The sequence below is a fragment of the Sabethes cyaneus genome, chromosome 1 (assembly GCF_943734655.1).
Source record: "Sabethes cyaneus chromosome 1, idSabCyanKW18_F2, whole genome shotgun sequence".
NCBI classification, from domain to species: Eukaryota; Metazoa; Arthropoda; class Insecta; order Diptera; family Culicidae; genus Sabethes; species Sabethes cyaneus.
This window is the reverse complement of record NC_071353.1, coordinates 33,238,785-33,260,842: the sequence shown is the minus strand read 5'-3', so window position 1 is coordinate 33,260,842 and position 22,058 is coordinate 33,238,785. Positions and strand designations below refer to the sequence as shown.

General features: G+C 40.4%; 1 protein-coding gene across 2 annotated transcripts; it reads right to left on the bottom strand.

Moving 5' to 3' along the window:
* Positions 1 to 8,136: 8,136 nt before the first annotated feature.
* Positions 8,137 to 18,541, bottom strand: LOC128733172 (delta-1-pyrroline-5-carboxylate dehydrogenase, mitochondrial). Of its 2 annotated transcripts, XM_053826827.1 has the most exons (8): positions 18,384 to 18,541; positions 17,345 to 17,667; positions 10,774 to 11,250; positions 10,547 to 10,718; positions 10,296 to 10,483; positions 9,625 to 10,215; positions 9,447 to 9,565; positions 8,137 to 9,375 (listed from the first exon to the last, which is right to left on the bottom strand). In XM_053826827.1, the coding sequence occupies exons 2-8, from the start codon at positions 17,392 to 17,394 to the stop codon at positions 9,260 to 9,262; spliced, it is 1,713 nt and encodes a 570-aa protein (XP_053682802.1). In that variant the 5' UTR covers positions 17,395 to 17,667; positions 18,384 to 18,541; the 3' UTR covers positions 8,137 to 9,259. The 2 variants fall into 2 exon arrangements, with proteins under 2 accessions (XP_053682802.1, XP_053682801.1); XM_053826826.1 differs by lacking the exon at positions 18,384 to 18,541 and having other exon boundaries at positions 17,345 to 17,748.
* Positions 18,542 to 22,058: the final 3,517 nt, after the last annotated feature.

The following is a 22,058-nucleotide window of genomic DNA, read 5'->3' as shown; positions in this document are numbered from 1 at the left end:
GGCGCTGGCAAAGAAAGGCTAGCTGAAGGACAGCAGCAAATCCGTCTCGGAGCACGACAATGGCACAGCAGCTCCCTCGTAAGTCAAAAGTGGTAACTATGAGTAGAGCGCTAACCGACGGAAGGGCGGTATAGTGCATTAATTTATTTTGCTAGCCGACGGAAGGGCGGTTAGCAACACTAAGTTTAACCTTACCCGACGGAAGGGCGGGTAATGGTGCTAACTATCCGACGGAAGGGCGGTTAGTTAAAAGAATAATTTCTTACTATCCGACGGAAGGGCGGTTAGTAAATTTTCTTGTTAATTTAGCATCAACCGACGGAAGGGCGGTTTGACAGCGAAATGTTTTGATGCATAACCGACGGAAGGGCGGTATAGTGCAATAATTTATTTTGCTAGCCGACGGAAGGGCGGTTAGCAACACTAAGTTTAACCTTACCCGACGGAAGGGCAGGTAATGGTGGTAACTATCCGACGGAAGGGCGGTTAGTTAAAAGAATAATTTCTTACTATCCGACGGAAGGGCGGTTAGTAAATTTTCTTGTTAATTTAGCATCAACCGACGGAAGGGCGGTTTGACAGCGAAAATGTTTGAATGCATAACCGACGGAAGGGCGGTATAATGCTTTAATTTATTTTACTAGCCGACGGAAGGGCGGTTAGCAACACTAAGATTTATCTTACCCGACGGAAGAACGGTTGGTTAATGGTTAAAAGAATAATTTCTTACTATCCGACGGAAGGGCGGTTAGTAAATTTTCTTGTTAATTTAGCATCAACCGACGGAAGGGCGGTTTGACAGCGAAAATGTTTGCATGCATAGCCGACGGAAGAGCGGTTAGTCAAAAGAACGATTTCTCACTATCCGACGGAAGGGCGGTTGTAACTCTTTTTGATAATTTAGCATCAACCGACAGAAGGGCGGTTTGACAGCGAAAATATTTTTATTCAACCGACGGAAGGAAATTTTGACAGCCAAGATGTTTTGTGATTTTTTTTTAACTCGTGCACCGTCGAAAGGGCGGTGTAATGGTGGAAATAATAAGACAGACGGAAGGGTGGATCAGTAAAACCACGACTGCAAAAGAAATTCTTTTCGGGCGGTTAGTAACATTGTAAATAATACCTTACCCGACGGAAGGGCGGTGTAATGGTGAAATTCATCTTGATAACTATCCGACGGAAGGGCGGTTAGTTAAGTTTTCTAAGAGTATGAATATTTTCGCAATCCGACGGAAGGGCGGTTAGTACATTTTCTTGAGAGTAGTACATTTTCTTGAGGGCGGTTAGTACATTTTCTTGAGAGTACCAATGCGGTTAATGCATTGCTATAGGTTAATGGTGGAAAAATTTTGTAATGATGGTATTAATAGTCAAAACTGTTAACTGACGAAGGACAGTCTAATCTACAAGTTTAGATTCGCGTCACCTAATGGAATGTGAGAATAGGTGAGATATTAACTACCCGGCTAAAGAGTGGTCAGTAAAATTGTCTTCAAAGTGATTAGGAAGTCATGCGCTCTTAGCAAGTAGCTGATAGGAACCATGTTTTCAATGTTAGCGTTTGCATAATAGAGCTATCAATGCTTCACACAAGTTAGCTTTTCGGCTGTCAGTGGAGATCATGTCCGTGAGCCCATGTGCGGCGTTGTTTTTAACGCAAACGGTGTCAGGTATCTGGTTTTTATAACACTAGTGGCTGGTTGCGAAGCCTGTCGACTAGGGACAGAGAGCCAAGCTCCAAATACGCAATGTAGCACCGAAATTTTGCTAATAGTAGAAGACACTTATATTTCAGAAATGAGCAAGAAGTCCAGAAAGATCTAATATCAGACAAAATTAATAATAAACCGTGAGAGGAATTGACAAACTAGTAAGAAACACACACTTCGAAAAAATATGTAAATTTACGTCTTTTGACATGCACATAAATGGAGCATTGCAAATCATATAAAATTACATGTTATTTCACCTAAAGGCTGATTTATTACATTTGGATTGATGTAAAAATACATCTTTAAAAACGGATTAGGCTATTTACGTTTTATTTGATGGAAAAATTTATCTGATTTTTGTTTACGTCGAATATGAGATTCATTTTTTCGTTCTGTGCAGTGAAACAGCAGTTTATAAATTGAAGGTTAGTTGCCGATTTCCAGCCAACCAATATTGACTATTGCTCTTCTTTTGTTGCGAAACCGATTTTAAATCTAATATTGAAGGTGTAAAAGAGCATTAGAAAAATAACGCTTTTCCACATTGATCCATTGGGTACAATTTTCGTTAAGAGTAGTGAAGTAGGAGAATGTGGGAGATAAGAATAATAATAATAATTAATGATGAATAAACATCATGAGCAGTGTTACCAGGTCGATTGCCCATTTTCCCGCTGCCCAGAGGTTGATTTCCCGCTGTAATCCCGCTGTCTAGAGACTATTTCCCGCTAGAAATCCCGCTGAACCAAAAGTCATATTATTCCTTCGTTTCTGGTGCAGAATATTCATTTCAGTAAGGCTTGCATTTGAAATCAAGATGATCTGCTGAAATTGAGAGGTTGCAATTAAATGAACATTATGCAAATTTGCTGCATTCATGTTGACGAAGCTTCAGGAAACAGAAAAAGAAGTACAGCCAGAATTCGTTAATTGGGCCACGATTGCACTCCAGCTGATTCGCTAATTGGGCCGACTGACAGTTGTTAGAAATTTCTAAACTCGAAAATTCCATACAATTTTGACATTCAAGTTGTCAGATAGCCCAATTAGCGAACACCCAATTAACGAACCGCCCAATTAACGAACCACCAATTAACGAAACTTTGCTGTATCTTGTTATCCCTCATATAATGACAATTTACTACGACATTTCGCAAGAATAATCTTATCTTTCCTTAATCTTATAATTAAGGAGTCTAAGAACACATGCGAAAATTTCGAAAAAAGCTTTAGCACAAATTCTCTTTCTGTGTCTAGCTATGATAAAGCTGGCAAATGGTTATGGTTTTTGGTGACAAAAGAAGATATGTTTCAATCTTTATAAGCAGCCCAAATTCAAAAATAACTGAAATGCGCATCGGCTCTTTGTTCTCGCTGATATTTTGTTTTAGCAAAAATGTACCGATTTGTCTTTTAGACTTAGGGTTTATCGGCTCATCATCGGCAGCCGATGTTTTTTGGTTTTGTTATCATACAAATGCTGCGGTATATAGCAAATTATGATGTATATAGATACATAAGTTGTTTGTGTTGTTTTGTTTGCAATTCATGAATCAGCTGGATTTTGCCATTGGCAACGAATTAGTTTGTGGAAAAATTAGGAATACGCGAAACGGATTGGTTTGGTGGTCTTCTTGTTTAGTAAGTTCTAATGAGTATTTGTCAGAACTGATCCCATTCTAGGCAAAAACCACGGAGTTTTCTAATCAGCAGGATATACTGAACCATCTGCCAATGCATGAGCAGACATTAGACTGTCAATAAACGAAGTTTTTTGCTGTCAACCTCTCTGTCAGCACTCTTCTTGCCTACCAAATATCGCTAAATCGAGATCCCGCTAAAATCCCGCTGAGTTATTTAAGAAAACCGCTAGATTCCCGCTAGCCGCCGTTTGGTTATTAAGTCCCGCTATCCGGCTTGAAATCCCGCTAAATCTAGCGGGAAAACCGCTGATCTGGCATCGCTGATCATGAGCAAATAAAAAAAAATAATAAAGCGATTCACATCGGTCTGCTCTGACAACACTGTCAATGCAACGTATTATAGTCCAATATGGCAACGGCGCGTCAGCTGCCGAGCGATGCTATATAAACGGACGTCATTTATGTGAATCCTCATTCTTGTGACTAACTTTGGAGGAGCAGCATCTAACTGGACTGGACTGGACCATGGAGCAGCAGCAGGCAGCGAAGGCAGTGGCTCTTTCAGGCAGAAAGACACTGCCACAGCCGAAGGTGGTGGAACCACACCGGCGGCGCGGTACTCTGCTGTTCACCCCCGAACAGCAGAAGGGATGGACGGCGGCGCTGGCAAAGAAAGGCTAGCTGAAGGACAGCAGCAAATCCGTCTCGGAGCACGACAAATATGACATCATTTGATTATGCAGACAACAATATTTGTTTGCACATAAACACTATTTGTTTGTACTGATCTAGCGTGTTTAATCTGTTTCACATTGCGGTTTCCCAACGATTATGGATTATGGTTCCGATCGAAGAATGAAATTTTCGCTACTTGCAACTGCCAACTGAATCAAACCACCAAAACAATAACAAAGAGCCAGTTCTCACACGTTCCAGCATATCCAGTTGTTCAAATTAAAAACTAACCCCGTTAGTTTGCATGAGGAATCGTTCAAACGAACGGGGGTCCACTGTACTATGTATGGCCATGTGCTTGGAGGCGGCAAAGTCGACAAGTCTTAGACCATTTTCGTTCGTTTGTGGGTGAGCGCTGAACCGTCCAATCACCGGTTTGAATTCCTCCTCCTGACCTACCTGAGCATTACAGTCCCCGGTGATAATTGTGACATCATGTCTTGGGCAGCGGTCGTATTTCCTTTCCAGCATACCTCCTGCAGTGCTACGATGCTACGAACTTGCGGCTCTTGACTTCTTTAGAAAGCACGTGGGTGCTTCCGAGGAAACTTAGAGACCGACAGTTCCATGTTCCTAATTTCCAATCGTTAGTCCGTTTTCGTCGCCTGGGTCTTTGCCGATTGTTCCGATTAGAGTTATTATTATTACTTACGGAGTCCATTGCTTTGGTTTTTTTAGTGGTTCAGGCTTGCAAAGCCCGCAACCAACCCCACAGTATCGCCGGAGGGCCAACGTAGCTCGAAGGAGCCCTCCCCCCCTGTCGGCATACGACCTTGGTTTCCACCGGGGTTGATTACCCGATCTCCACCGAGGTTGCTCGTATCCCGGCTGGTACCACGAGGAGGTAGGGGTAGGAGTTGCTGGGTAAGAGGTTGTGGACAACTGTGGGGTCTATTTTATGCCCAGTGCACAAGACACCGATGGTACGCATTTCCCAGCCGTTTACCAGCCTCACTCTTGACCAATGCGATTGGATTTTGCTCTTTTGATTGTAACGTCTCAGCTAAGCAGAATTCCAAAGAGTACTGTGCAGGTCACTCATAGAGTCAGTTATAATGGTTATAATCTACACTATTGCTGAAGTAAATATTGCTCTATCTTCAATAACTACGGTTTTATAAGGCTGCTACCTCATTAGTAGCAAAAAGAGGACTATTGAGCAAAAAGAGAAAATGACATCACCAGCGGGATTTGGAGGTTTTTTTTATCATGGGAAGTCGTGCTTACTAAGGACTTTACAGGCAATTGTGGCATCCGTACAATGTGTACCGTACCCTATACAAAATTGTTTTCTACGCGCAAGAAACGTGAACAATTCTTGAGAAGGATCTGCGAGTGTTCAAAAGACGACGTATAAGAACGACCGACGTCAGATCCTATCGAAGCGCTAACGTTGACTCGGACCACTACCTGCGCCCAAGACTCTCCGTTGTGAACAACATTCGGTACCGACGCCAGCCTCGGTTAGATCTCGCGCGGCTGAAGCAGCCAGACGTCGCCGCAAACTACGCGCATTCATTCGAAGCTGCACTGCCGGAAGAGGACGAGCTGGACGAAGCCCCTCTCGAGGACTGTTGGAACACTATCAAAACAGCCATCAGCAGTGTAGCGGAGAGCTCCATCGGGCATGTGGCTCGGAATCAGCGGAACGATTGGTTTGACGATGAATGTAGGAGAGTGATGGATGAGGAGAACGCTGCGCGGGCGGCCAAGATGCGCCACACGTCAGAACGTGGAAAGACAAACAGAAGAAGATACAGCGAAACCAAATCTTTCGGGAGAAAAAGCGCAACCTAGAAGAGCAGGAATATGCAGAGTTGGAGCGGCTGCATCGTTCTCAGGAAACGCGCAAGTTCTACCAGAAACTGAACGGATCCCGCAAAGGCTTTGTGCCGCGAGCCGAAATGTGTCGGGATAAGACTGGCAGTATTCTGACGGACGATCGTGAGGTGACGGATAGGTGGAAGCAGCACTTCGACGAACACCTGAATGGCGCCCAGGCGGAAAACCATGGCGGCGGGGAAAGCGATTTCGACGGTGCAGCAAACGGGGAAGAGGTGCCAGCCCCAACGATAGGCGAGGATAAGGAGGCCATCATGCAGCTAAAGAACAAGTCAGCTGGAAAAGATGGCATCGGAGCGGAGCTTATTAAAATGGACCCAGAAAAGCTGGCCGTTTGTCTGCACCAACTAATTGTTAGAATTTGGGATACGGAACAGCTACCGGAGGAGTGGAAAGATGGGGTTATCTGCCCGTTCTACAAAAAGGGCGACAAGTTGGACTGTGAGAACTATCGAGCGATCACCGTTCTCAATGCCGCTTATAAAGTGCTGTCCCAAATCATTTTCCGCCGTCTATCACCAATTGCGAATAGATTTATGGGAACTTATCAAGCCGGCTTCGTCGAAGGTCGGTCTACAACGGATCAAATATTTACACTGCGGCAAATCCTCCAAAAGGGCCGTAAATACAGAGTTCCCATGCATCATTTATTCGTTGACTTCAAAACCGCGTATGATACCATCGACCGGAAAGAGCTATGGAAAATCATGGACGAGAACAGCATCCCCAGGAAGCTCATCAAACCGATTAAATCTACGATGGATGGTACACAGTGCTGTGTTCGGATTTCGGGTGGATTGTCAAGTTCATTCGAATCACACAGAGGGCTTCGTCAAGGTGATGGTCTTTCATGCCTGCTGTTCAACATAGCGCTACAAAGTGTTATGAACCGAGCGGATATCAATACGCTGGGCACGATACTCAACAAATATAGTCAATTCGTCTGCTTTGCCGATGACATGGATATTATCGGCAGAACATCTATGGCGGTGGCTGAACAGTACACCAGACTAAAGCGTGAAGCAGAAAAGATTGGATTAAAGGTAAATACGTCTAAAACAAAGTACATGCTGGCCAGCGGAACCGAGGCCGAACGACACCGCTTGGGCAGTAGTATATTGATCGACGGCGATGAGTTTGAGTTAGTCGATGAATTTGTCTACCTTGGCCCACTGGTAACGACGGACAATGATACCAGCCGTGAGATTCGGAGGCGTATTATCAGCGGAAGTCGTGCTTACTATGGGCTCCACAAGCAATTGCGGTCGAGTAGACTAAGTCCCCGTACAAAGTGCACCCTGTACAAGACGCTTATTAGACCGGTTGTTCTCTACGGGCATGAAACATGGACAATGCTCGAGGAGGACCTGCGAGTGCTCAGAGTCTTCGAACGACGAGTGCTAAGAACGATCTTCGGCGGCGTACAGGAGAACGGAGTATGGAGGCGGAGGATGAACCATGAACTCGCACAGCTCTATGATGAACCCAGTATCCAGAAGGTAGCTAAAGCTGGACGGATACGATGGGCAGGGCATGTTGCAAGAATGCCGGACAACTACCTTGCAAAGATGGTGTTCACCTCAAATCCGGTAGGAACAAGACGACCAGGAGCGCAGCGAGCAAGATGGTTAGACCAGGTGGAGCGAGATCTGGCGGAGAGTACTCGGTGTCCGAGGAATTGGAGAGCGGTAGCCCTCAACCGAGTTACATGGAGAAATTTTGTTCAACAGGCTTTGTCTTAGGACGGCAAGCCACCTAAGCAAGTATAAGAACGATCGTCGGTGACGTATAGGGCATGGGACTGAATGATAAACTATCAACTCTCGCAGCTCTATGGCGTACCCAGTATTTAAAACGTGGCTAAGGCTTGACGGCTACCGTGGACAGAACAAGGCACAAGCAGCGAGGCGGCTCGCTAGGAATTCAGCGTAACGAACATCTATTTTCATTTCACTTTCACCAAAAGTGCATAAACTGCTGTCGTATTTTCATTTATTTTACAGATGTATAATATATTACAAAACCGCAAGAATGTTCGACAAATTTCAAATCCACAAAGAGAAGAATTTGTAGGTTATACTCTCGGAATCACGATCTATCGCAGAGTGAACATTTGATCTGTGGTTGAACCACTCCCTCGAAAACCCGCTTGGTATTCACCAGCAAAGGTATTTCCTTTAGAAGAAATGAAAAAACACGAAGACAGTTTAAACATTTATTAACTCGACTTCCAAATCTTCTTAATTGCTAATAATTATCTCGGTACAACCGTATCTAGGATAATTTCATATGCTCTACACATACACAAGAGTTTCGATCGAGTGGCGGACATATCTCAGACTGCTTCCGAATATCAGTAATGAGCTCGCAAAAAGGAAACGTTCCGCATGGTTAAACAACGATGCTTGTATGTATGCCCACTACATAGTATCTAACTAAAAGACTTCGTAAATCACGTTGGTTTTGGTAGCAGCTCCAAAAATGTTCGACTGTTCTCATCAGATTTTTCGTAGGGTTTTCGAGGACAATGCATATTGGCTACATGGCAAATAAAACTTAACTGCGGTTATAGTTCACATGCCTTCAGTTGGACTTGAGAAATGATACTCCCAAGCAGTCCCCTTTGTGGCGCCTTGCTTCGGACGCCCGCGTGTGGTTATAGCTTCGTAATAATGGCTAGCATGTTTTTACTAAATTGTTAGATAGTGCCTGTTCAGTGTATGACATGAAGGATTTGTTATCAACATTTTTCTTCTGATCATCTTTATATTGTCAATGTTTAAATTGTTAGTGTCAATTGATATTTTTGCCTCTAAAGAATTACCATTATGTGTGCTTTATTGCTAAAAACTAATTGAACAATCAGTGGTAAAAACATGAAACCAAAATTTATTTATCAACAACTAAAGGAAACAATCACGGTAACAATTCGTTTACAAGGAAAGTTACTTTAGGCTTAAAGTAACGTCGTAGAATCAGAAAAAAGCTAAAAATGAAGGGCACTGCCAAATGATGGTGCATATACAAATGTTGCACAATACACTAGTGTTCTAATCTTAAACTGGTTTTAAAATAACTGGGTGATCGATAAAAAGTACGAATAAAGACTTTCGAGAAATTATAAAGCTTTTCATCAGCGATACCGGGAACATGTAGTTTGTGTTACCAGTAGACTGCCAAACTGCTAAGATCACAGTGAGTCGAGGCTACTCTCGCGTCGTGTGTAATAGTAAAGCCAGATCAAGCAGTAAAAATTATAGTTGATAATTGCGTAGCAAGAAAAAACATCTCTCAGCTCCAACTTAATTAAAAAGCAGATTTAACTTATTCGCGCATGTACTGATAGCCGACATCTGACAGCGGAACGAAGGTTTCCTTGATTGATTGAGGTGTCGACCATCGCAGTACGTAATGGGGACCTCCGGCTTTGTCATTTGTTCCTAAAAAAGAAAGCACAGTTTATAACAGACGGTTTTACTTTTTCATCAGTTACAAGTGCACAATTACATACCCGACATTCGTCCACCGCCGAATGGTTGCTGTCCTACCACGGAGCCAGTAGATTTATCATTGATATAGAAATTTCCGGCAGTCAGTTTGAACTCCTCTAATGCTCGTTTAAGGAACGCTCTGAAATTGGCATTGAAATAGGTAAATCCCTTGATATAACTACCATCGTAATATCTTACTCGTCTTTTGAAAACACTGCCCCGGTTAGAGCAAAACGCGTAGAATTACCGACTAGCTTCATGGTTTGATCGAGATCCTTATCCTTGTACACGTAAACGCTCAGCACTGGGCCGAAAATTTCCTCTACCATGATTTTATCTTGCGGGTCGGTTGACTGCACGATTGTCGGTTCGATAAAGTAGCCTTTGCTATCGTCACACTTGCCTCCAGCGATAATTTGTAAATTTTTCGAATTCTTTGCATGATCGATGTACGATTTGATCCGGCTAAATGCCTTATCGTCGATAACGGCCGAAGTGAAGCAGCTGAAATCGGTCACATCACCGATCTTCAAGGTTTCGCGAGTTTTCACTAGGCCCTCCTTTACCTTCGGCCACAGAGACTCGGGAACGTACATACGAGAGCAGGCCGAGCACTTTTGACCGCAAAACTCGAACGATGATCGAATCGTTCCATTCACAACCGATTGCACGTCAGCCGAGGGGTGAATAAAGTGGTAGTTTTTACCACCACACTCCCCTATCAAACGTGGGAAATTGTTATAGATGTTAATGTTATCCCCGACCTGGCGCCATAACCGATTGAAGGTGCTGTGAAATTGAAGTTTGCTTTTGTTTTGGAACGTATCGCAGTAAAAAAATCGAACGTAATCGTCCATTGAAACACTTACGGAACAGAACCGGTAAAGTTAATTCCGGCCAGGTGCGGCGAAGCGGTGATGGTGTCACCGAATACTGGACCATCAGTCGGGATGAAGCTGACGACGCCTGGAGGAACGCCAGCTTCGCGCATGATCTTGAAGATTATATAGTTGGACAGGAGAGCTGTATCTGAGGGCTTCCACAACACTCCGTTGCCCTGAAATGTTACGAAATATTGAGAGCATGCAATTAAAAATACCTATCTATGACCACAACAAACCATTAATGCTGGTGTGTATGCTAGATTTCCACCGATTGCGGTAAAGTTGAACGGACTGATAGCCGCAATGAATCCATCAATACCACGGAATCTCATCGAGTTTTTCGTTACCTTAGCGTTTTCACTGATGGGTTGATATTTGCTTGCTTCCTTTAGATAGAATGTATTCATCCTGAAAACTCACCATTGAATGCGTATGTTTGATTATTATTTAAAGGAAAGAATACCTGATAAAATCTATTAGTTCTGCAGCGGAATCGATCTCCGCCTGGATCACAGTCTTAGCCTGCCCGAGCATTGTGGCGGCATTCAGCTCTTGCCGATATGGGCCTGCCATAAGATCGGCCGCTTTTTGCCAGATCTTAATTCGCTCATCGAGGGGAGTCCTGTCCCACTTGACTTGCGTTTCCGTTGCGGTTTTGATGGCCTTCTCTACCTGCTTCTTATCTGCCCAGTAAAACTGGGCAATCTTTTGGCTGTGGTTGTGAGGCATAACCTGATGGCGCACATTGTTCGTACGAATTTCTTCACTGCCGATGATGATGGGCACATCTTCAACTTTGCTGGCAGTTTTCTTCAATGCAGCTTCTAACTCTTTGCGCTCTTTCGAACCTTTTCTGTATTCGAGCACTGGTTCGTTGGCCAGGGGAAACTCGGGCAGCTTATTATCCTGGATGATTGAGCCGATACAGCGCACGCCATACCTGTGACGAAAGGAATAGGATATTATTTTATTTTTGACCTTCAAGTGTAAACGGAAGTCTACCGATAACGGTTTACATGGTATTAGGTCTTGTCAACGACGGTAATCTATTGTGTGTACATTTCAAATACCCTAATATCCGAAATTTGAGAAGTTCAATGATGGTTGTTTTCCCGAATGGAATAATAACCGTGATAACAACATTTTAAACTATACAGGGCGACCTTCAGATCGTTGACGGAACTGTCACACGGACACTAACTGTTTAGAAATTTGCTCAATTACAGTTCTGAATATATTGTTTATAAACGTACAAAAGCATTTTGCCAAAAGTGAACGTGATAGAGTTATAAGCGAAAAATTACAACTACAACTTTAGCGAAAAGCACGACGAAGTTCCATACAACAGGCTAAAGAACTCAAAATCCCGACGCGTCATTTTCCAAACATCGTATTTTCTAACGAGAAATTTTTTCCAACTGGCCAACTTGTCCTAAACTGTCAGAACGATAGGGTTTACTTTACCGAATGTCAATACGATAATTTTAGTCATCGGTTGGTCATCCGGAAGCAGCACAAAAAAAGGGTTTGAGCCACTGTAATCGCGGATGGGCGCTCTCTAATATTTTTATTGAGCCATTATAAAAAATACGACGTGTTATCGAGAAAGTTTTCTAGAAGCTGCTTTGGGCCATGGGCTGACAAACATTTTACTCGCACACCCTGTATGCTTCAACAATATTCGGCACCGTCTCACAAAGCGTGAGTGAACAAAAAATGGGTAGAGGCGAACCAGCCACAGGCTGAAAACCTCTCTAATATAGAATAAAGAAAATGGGTGAAAACAACGTTTCGAACTTCATTTCGACTATTAAAAGCACCTCCTCAACATCTCTATCTTGGTCTACAGAGTTCGACGGCACCCTCGTTAAGATGAACCCTTCGATATTAAACGTATTAAACCTCAAACTACAATAGCCGTCCCATAGGTTTTCAATGAAATGGTTTCCCTGGTTTCCCGCCCAGTGTTTTTGACCTTTTTAGATTCTGCCACAGAAAAATGGCGACGTGCTGGGAGGTCAATTAAAAGGATCTTTAATTCACCAGAGGAAAATGCAGTGAATTCTCTTTGGACCATGCTGCTGAGCAAGGTCCGGGCTAAAAAAATATGAAGAAAGCCAAGCCATCGTCCGTGAATGGACCGAAATACCGACAAGTCACATTCGGTAAGTTTGCGGCTCGTTTCGTCTTAAAGTCCTAGTCAAGCCATAAGGTGGTCATATAGAGTCAAAGTGAATTGATTCTGAATTTTTGATTATTTCTACACATTCTCTGTACCTAGAAAAAATTATTTCCAAAACAAATGCATGACCTTTTAAATAGGACGCACTTCATGTGCCGGACCCTGTATTGTAATATGGTAGTTGACAGCTGAACGGTCTAATTAAATAGTAAATAGTGCTGATAATCACCCGAGTTGCTCATTAGCGCAAATATACAACTTTAGCACCAGCGTGAAGTTGATACCGTCATCCGGGGATACTTGCATTGCAACACTTTTGAACTTTGACTTGGTATAACTTTTGAAGTGTACCGTTTAGATCCAAGTGTAAGTAGCCAAAACTTGTATAGTGGTCAGTACTTTTGATTCATGATTATGAGAAACAATATCAACTGAATGAATTTGTAGAATGAACCGAAAATAAGGGTGTTGCAAGTTACCCAGTAAACGGGGTTACTTGCAACACTTTTCTGATTTTGCGTTTCTTAAATTGGATTTCAAACCGCGATTAACTATTTTTAGATATTTTTAGTGTATTTCTTGTAAAACAAGAGATACTGGAAGCATGTTTTGTTTTCAAATCTTGTCTATCGCTTTTTTTTTAAATACTCGGTGAAAATACAGCATATTGGCGAACTTCAAATTGCCGTTTTAAAGCACGTGGAATTTTTCACAATTGTAATTTTTCTGGAGATGGCAGTAGACAAAATAACATCATATAGATGCAAACTTACTTTGTACATACTGTCGATTGCGATCTATTTTACAAGTGTTGCAGTTGTTGTCCATATTGGAAGTAACGACACGAATTCATCGTTACTTCTCCAAGCTCAAAATATAAACAAAGCTCAAAGTTGCTATTTGTTAGCTTATTATGATGCACTAATTGTGTACAGGAACCAAACGATAAAAATTAATTTCATGTCAATGCACTAACGCAACTTTGCACATCTATTTTTCCTACTCTGAAAATGAAATTACTTTCCAATCGTATAAAAACAAGCAAAACAATGATATAATGGATTAAACTTAACTAAACAATAGGTAAACGTCCCTTCTTTGAAACGCCACTGGCTACAAAAATGGTTATGTTAACAAACAAATGCGTTCGGAGCTGTCAAAAGTGCAATGCGCAGAAGTGTCGCAAGGTACCTCGGTGTGGCAAGTATCTCCGGAAGACGGTACTTTAGGTTTGCTCGACCGAATGACAGCCGCTAGGAGTCGATTTTCACCACAAACCAAGCTTGTTTTCTACACAGCGTTAATTCGCACTGCCATGCAAACATGGATTATCAGTAACATTGTTTAGTAACAGTAACAATTCTTCGGTAAATGTGTATTGGATTTTAAAACAGCACTTCAAATTATTCCGTTGGAAAATATCAGAAAAATTCAAAATATGCACAAAAATGCGATTATTTTTAAACAGTTTTCAAGATTGCAAAATTTATCGCTATCGTAACGGAAAATCTAAGCAAAACGAACCTTAAAATTTATGTCTGTTAGATCAAGTACCTAGATCATGAGGAAATTCTTGTTGGATTCGCATTCTCCATCTTCTAACCCTTTGGATTAGAACGTTTGGATTGCGCAATCCATTTTTGATTGTGTTGTCTTCGAGACGGCTAAGAACTTTGTTGAGCAATCTCGTCCAGAAAATCAAGCATAAGTATTAGAGTGTCCCAAAATAGCGCTATGTCAGAAAACCCGGGGGCTCACCCCACAAATGATAGCTTAGGGTGTCACAACAAAACTTTTATATGACGACAACATTGGTTGACGCGATTTAGGGGTTTTGAGTTTTATGAAAAAAATTGCATTTTTCAGGAGTAAATTCAAAAAAATATTTATTGTTAGAAATGTTAAAGTAGGTGAAACAAGGTACAGTAGACTCTCAGAAAAGTTAACTCTCTGAAAAGTTAATTGTTCAGAAAAGTTAAGCGTATATCAGCTCTCACGCAACGCTCTAAAAAGTTAATTTTTGCCTTAACTTTTCTGAGAGTTTGAATTTATTGGTTGTCCAAGCGTTTCTTCACACACGTGTGTTTACCTTCTATCTTTATTTCTCATTTTTCGGCTTATTGTCACCTTTCCACAGTTTCAGACAGAGTCGCATCATAACTGGGATTAAATTAAACTCTTGTATCGAACAGTTGCAACAGTAGTTCAATACGGGCATATAGTTACTTCAGGATTTTTGAAAATATACTGGAAAAGCGGCTGAGTTCCCGTTGAATTTTAAATGCAAAAGAAGGAACAGCAAGGAACTAAAAATTAGCGCGAACGCTTATTTTTAATCAAAACGTAGACTACGAAAAAACAAAAGTAAACTAGTGTAACCGACTGTTTTAAACTTAGTGAAAGGTATTATTTTATAAAAAACTATGGAACTAAGTATTATTTCATAAAGATATTGCTACATATTTCTTTCTATTACAACTTCCAGGTACATAAAAATATGTATCCTATATCCTGGAATGCACTTTTAGCTTTTGTATTTATCATTTTCAATGACTTTGAAGGACTACTCAGAAAAGTTAATAGTTCGGAAAAGTTAATCGACCGATTCCCCAATCGATTAACTTTTCCGAGAGTCTACTGTACTATTTTTTCACAATCATTGAGATCTGATACATTCATAAAAAAGTATTGGTGGCGTGTCTGGAGTCATATTTGGTTACAAAAATTTATTGAATTCGGCAGAAATTTAAAATTTTCGAAATTTCATTTAAATAAACGTCAAAACAGGATTTCGAACAGTATCTCAGAGTAACGTGCGTATACTGTCTAGATAGGAAATTTTATGACGAACAACTTTGATAAAGAAAGTATGGACGTATGTTCAAATCTCGCTGAGGCATTCACGTTTCTGAATTCACGTCACGTCACGTTTCTGAAGTTACCTACGTGTTTGATAGGAGGAAATATGCACCTTCCATAAAATTTAGCACCATTTAGACTCAAGAACCACTTTTAAAAAGGATGTATTTATTTTAATAGGTACTATGTTTGAAAAATCGTATCTCTCGAAACTAGGGTTGCTCCAAAATGATGCCTAAGCGTGGGTTGTAGAAAATTGATTTTTAAACGTAGAAAACTAAATATTGATTTGATTAATATTTTTTTAACCCTTTTTGTACTAACAGTGTATCAGCAAGATGTGTTCGGACAAATTGAAAGATAATATTTATTCTAGTTGCTAACAATTTCATAGCTTGGTAATATAACACGGATATGAAAAGGGCACGTTTAAAATAAAAAAATAAAATATATTAAACTTTTTTTTTCATATATCTTAAATACGGCTGCATTTAGAAGCTAATTATTATTTTGAACCTTGTGTTGTCAAGTACATAAGAAGTTGTATATCGAGAAGAAATATAATAATAATCTAAGGTTAAAATATATTCATAAAAGTAGTTGTTCTACAAAATCCTTTGATAAATATTGCACCATTTTAGAAAAAGTCTCAAAATGCATCTAATCACCACCATTTTTCCAAAAAAAAATCTCGGAGTTACCATTTCCTGTATATCTTAATTTTATATTTTTTCCTGACTTAAGAATACAGTGGAATTTTTTTTCACGTTTAAAACTCAATTTTCATCAACTCATGCTTAAGCATCATTTTGGAGCAAACCTAGTTTCAGGAGATACAATTTCTCAAACTTCCTACGTAATAAAATACATACGCCCTTTTTAAAAGTGATTCTTGAGACTAAATGGTACCAAATTCTTTGGAAGGTGCATATTTCCTCTTATCAAAGAGGTAAGTGACGTTTAGAGTAAATAGTTCAAGTTTTTTCATTTTTACCTCTTTCACATGAAACTACTAAAATTTGAAAATTATAGAAATGTGTTTTGTTCCGTGTTCATAAAATGGTAAATATCTCAGCGAGATTCGAAGATACGTCCTTACTTTCTTCGGCAAAGTTGTTCGTCATAAAATTTCCCATCTATACAGTACTGCACTGAGACACTGTTCGATACCCTGTTTTGACGTTTATTTAAATGAAATTTCGAAAAATTTTAATTTTTGCCGAATTTAATAAATTTTTGTAACCAAATATGACGCCAGACATGCCGCCATAACAATGTGAAAAATATAGTTAAATACCTTGTTTCACCAACTTTCTAAAAATATTTTTTTGAATTTACTCCTGAAAAATGCCATTTTTTCATAAAACTCAAATGTGCGACTCCTAAATCGCGACAACCAAAGCTGACGTCATATAAAAGTTTTGTTGTGACACCCTAAGCTATCATTTGAGAAGGGAGCCCCCGGGTTTTCTGACATAGTGCTATTTTGGCACACTCTAACAAGTATACTCTAGGCCGGCCCACTGGGTGGGGGGTTACGCCCCATATTAAATTAAAAGCCATAATTGATTAAACAACAAAGCCGTGCCTCTACTGCTGCTATTCGTTGTTTTAATTTACATTCCTCCTGATAGCACTCAGTGGTGTTATCAATAAAGCTTAACTTTGTTGTCGAAAATTAAAAATGTACTTGTTTGTTTTTGTTTTGATTTCTCCGTTCTTACATTGCACCATTGCACTCTACGAAGGAAATTACTCTCACTCTTACATTCATCAAAGTGAGAACCTTTAGCTCAGTGAGAGATTTGCGCAGTGAGATTGTATTTTTTTGAATGTAATTGTTGCAAATAAAAAAACAATGTTAATTAGATGCTAAATTTGAACATTACATGATAGTTTAGTCCTTGATGCAGAATAGAATTCTATTTATGTCAGAAATGCCCGAAACAAGAAACAAGCTAAAAATAGTGTTTAGATTATTTAATAAACTAACCTTTGTATGCTGGTGACCAGGGTTCCACCGCTTTTGCAGATTGCGTACATTGTTTTATTCGTCCCGCTTCGTTGGAGTGTATCCTATTTTCACAATATCTTGCGTTACGTGACCGTTTAGCAGCACCAAAATCGATATCCCGATGAAGATTCTGTTGTATTTCACCGTGACAGCGCACAGACAGGAATTGCCTATTCTTTGTTTTCTTCTTGTTCTAAGCTAGAATAAGGAATTTTCCAATCATTCATCCACTGCACTCATTCACAAAGTTTCTTCCTTGTAACACTGATTTTGAACAAACTTTTTTGAATTGTTTTCCAGACCTGTCAAGAGAAAATGAATGAAATATTTTTCTTGTCGCGAAAATTACGTAAGCTTTTGACCAAATAGAACATCCGAAGAGTCGAGCGAACGGCGGACTTTTAACTTTGTGAATGCAATTTCCTTTTCTGTATCGCCAGACTCTCTCACTGCATGCTATCCGCTCTACTTGCAAAATGCAGTGTGCACTTGTGGTTGAAGAGAAACAAACACGATATAATATTGACCCTTTGACACTTCGTCAGCTGAGTTTACGATAGCTGAGTGAGATAAATCAAGGATGCCAGATTGGAAAACGGTGTGATGGAAAAGCCAAAACTGCATTTCACGAGATTGAATTCTAAACTACAGACGATCAATTGGCAGTTAAAAAACGTGCTATTTAGGAAACGAGGTAGTCGATATTTTTGTTTCGTGTACGAATTTTGTTTTAAAGAAAGCTCACTTGCTGTAAAGTTTATCCAATATCCACATACTTCCTGCCAACCTTGTAATCTATTTTTCACGCCTCATACTAGATTGATTTTTTGTTCACAGGATTTGCCATCTACTTATCCAATCAAGATTTTATTTGTTTTACAACACAAAGCCTCCAAACACAAACAATAGTCTGTGCTCTAATCATGACTGTTTTCTTTTGATTAGAGTGGCGAGCAACCAAATTATCATTATTAAATAATTTTATCACATCACTAAGCCTCGTAGAACAAAACAATACCTTTAGTTACAACGCAGCCTTATTCCTTAACTTAAACTCCAGCAAACGATTACTTTTAGACTAGTCTACAGCAACATCACGCAATTGATAAAACTTCTTAATATTATTTATTAAGCTGATTACTATCTCATCACCGGCTCGATGTCTCGAGTCGGAGTCGCAACACTACTATTTCTGTTTGGGTTTGGTTGAATGGAAAATTTTCTCCTCAATTGCGTGCTTTCGCTGAAATGCGAACTCACACTACCACACTATACGGATTAGCGAGCCGCCAGCAGGTACGCGCAAATTTGAGCATGCATAAGTTTGGGACTATCATACCATTCTCGAGCGACTTAGGTATATTTCCAATTTATGGTTTACAGTCTAAATTGTTGATCATGTTTGAAAGCATGGAAAGTTTTGCACAACTGAAGTATGTTTTGCCAAAATTGATCCTCTGAGCTGAAGATGATCAAGATTACTTGCGGGATCCAAATTTATGCGTGTACATCTTTAGTTTTGAGATAAAATCGATAAAATCGCATTTGCTGCATATCTTCTAATGGTGCTTTTAAAACAGGGACGTATGTTACAGACTATTTACCAGAACTTTAAGTTAACAAATCCGTGATGCAACGTACCTTGTGATTGACCGTATAAAAATTCATTAAATGCATTATTAAATTTAAATTAAAAATATCAAATTTTAATATTCTGAATGTCCTTTTTCTTTCATTCGCCCTACTTGCCAGCAAAAACAAAATGTGTGAAAATTGTGTGCAAGCAACTTGCGTGCAAGCAGATACGATAAAAGCGATAAAATCAGTAAATTATTCATAGACAAAACCATGCCACACACACCAGGATAAATTTTGACAATAGTTAGGGACGTTAGGGGCATCACTGAAGCTGTTTGCAGCAGCAGTATTATCAACGGTATCAAAGCGAAACTAAACACCCGCATCCTCTTCTCCAGTTTATGTTTCCCTTGCAGACCAACACAAGCCGTTGCAGAGGCCTCAGATCAGTCCCGAGCTAATGTAATTAGTGATGTCCGATTTTCTCAGTTAATCGATTACCGAGTAATCGAATATTTTTTCATCAATTGTTATTCGACACGATTAATCGTCTGTGATTAATCGGGTAATCGACCAAACTTCGATTACTCGTTGTGTATACTGCCGCTATTCGCATAACAGTCCCATTTATATAGGAAACTCCATAGAAATGCAAGTAGCGGCAGTATAGGTGATGGATAAAGCGTAGTAAAAATCGAACACCGTTGCATTGTAACTCTATTCCTGTTGATAGATCTGGGATTGTCGACGGCAGATGGTTTCCAGTAGTTTTAGATAAAAATTCATTGAAATCCTGGTTTTTATTTGTAAAATTATTTTTAATGAAAATAACTTTTTATCTGTATGTTGGATAACTCATCCAACAAAGCTGGTGCGTCCAACTCGGGGGTGTATTATTTGGAACTCTAAATCAACAAAATCCGTTGTGGGAGAACTTCACTGACCTACTTACGGCTTGTATTACGTGCGCTATTGCTTCATTGGATACCAACAGCTTATAAGTATCGTTGAAGCTTGAAAATGGTATCTTCGCTTTAGTTATTACTAACCTGTCGTGTAAAAACAAGTTGTATCTGTAAACTGAGAAGCAGTTTCTTCTTCTCCTCTGTTGGGAACTCTTACCACTGCGTCCATTATTTTGAACTATTATGGTATGTCCCGTTTTATTATTTTACTATACGCTTCAAGCTTACCTATCACTTATTGAGGAAGTGACAGGCCGGTAGCTGGAGCGAGACATATGCCAATCAAGCATGACTAGGTTTATGAACCTAGTTACCCTGATCGGCGACGCAAACCAGATCTCCCCTTTTTGAGATACTGCAGTCTGCCTACTATTTGTGCTCCACGATTGCAGAGCAAGTGTTCCGAAGTTAAATATCATCTTGTACGAAACCGAGATTCCGAAGATGATATTTGCTCGAATAATGTCCTGTCGCAAGACCTCTTATTAAGACTCGGCAACTTTTGAGTAACCCAGGGGTGGATACTCGACGTTATATATTTTTAGATTGTTTGAGCGATTGTACAGCCATCCTACTGGCCTACTCTCCTTTTGTTTCAGCCCACCCTCCAGCACAACGAGTCGGCGTGTTGAGGATAGACGAGGATCAGGACTGAACCTCTGCTAGCGCATCGTTCAAGTCCTGCTCCTCCCCTGCTCTCCTCCGGCTTGATGCAGCAAGGGCAACTTGCTGTGGAGGCCGCCCTGGTACCCCACAGGCTCCGTTGCGGCGAGAGAATTTATAGAACCCCCTGCACCATTCATCCCTCGGCACGGGCGCGTCACACCTTGGATTAGGGGTTTATCCATTCAAGTTTTTACATAATAGCCATGGATAACAGCTATTACAACCATCTCCTTTAGGGGCTTCAGACCCTCTGCTTTGGTTCCTGGGAGTCGAGAGAACCCTCCTGCAGGCGGAGAGTTTACATTTCAGCCTTCGCATGAGTGCCCCCTTCTCTGTCCGCATACGACCCTAGTTTCCACCGGTTGTCCGATTTCCACTAAGTAACGTATCCCGGATGGTACCACGAGGAGGTAGAGATAGGAGTTGCTGAATAAAAGGCTGTGGAATCTCATGGTGGTTCTGGAGCGCATTATTCAACCATTTACCAACCAGTTCAACCATTTACCATAGAGAAGCAGTTTAGTACGCAGTAGTTGTCGAAATTTGACTAATGAATTTTCAAAAAAGGTTTGGCTCAAATCGAAATCAAAATCATTTCTTGCATTGTACTTTGTTTTCTGAAATTTTATTAAAATATTTCCACACTGCGCTCACTTTGGTTTTAAGTTTTCCTACTGAAGATTTATCGCTCATATTTACACAAGCTTTTCGTATTGATTGCGTTTACTTCAGAAGTGTAAAACGGTTGAAATTAATCCCGATCTAAATCCACTTTTGGGCGTAAAAATGTGAATAGCGCGTCGAAAACACATCCACATGTACGCGTACCCATGTGACTACGAGAATGAAAAATAAGTTATTTCAAATAACAGCACAGAAACCTAAAAGCGGAAACCAGCGGGACCAACCAACAGAACTAACATTTTAAAAATGATTCACGATGACAAATGTAGAAAGAGATATTTGAACCTTTTCGTTCTCATGCGAAATCCCATGCATGCGAATGCGATTAGTCTCTGTTTGCCTCGCCAAAGAGAGTTTTTGTTCGCACTTCACTTACATCGAATCTCTATACCGAATTGTCAAAACCGTCAAAACTTGCGTGAAAACGGTGAAAACACAAACAAAAATATTTTTTTGTCGCACATAAAAGATATCATGGATATCATGGCATAGCAATCCGTCAAAAAAAGTAAAAGAGATCGTTTACTGCTAGCAAGGCTGGCTGGCAATGGCAACGAATATTTAATTTGCGAATTGCGACTACGAAGGTATGCTTTGAAGTCGCGACAAGTTTAATTTAGGCTTTTCGTTAAAATTACCATATGGGCTTCACGTCATTTTGAGTTCAGCAAGCATAAACCTCAAAAAGCAGTATTCGTGTCAGTAATCGATGCGAGTGTAATCGATTAGTTCGATTATGTAGTTAGGCGATATTCGATTAGAAATTATTCGACTATTGCATGCTGTAATCGATTACTCGA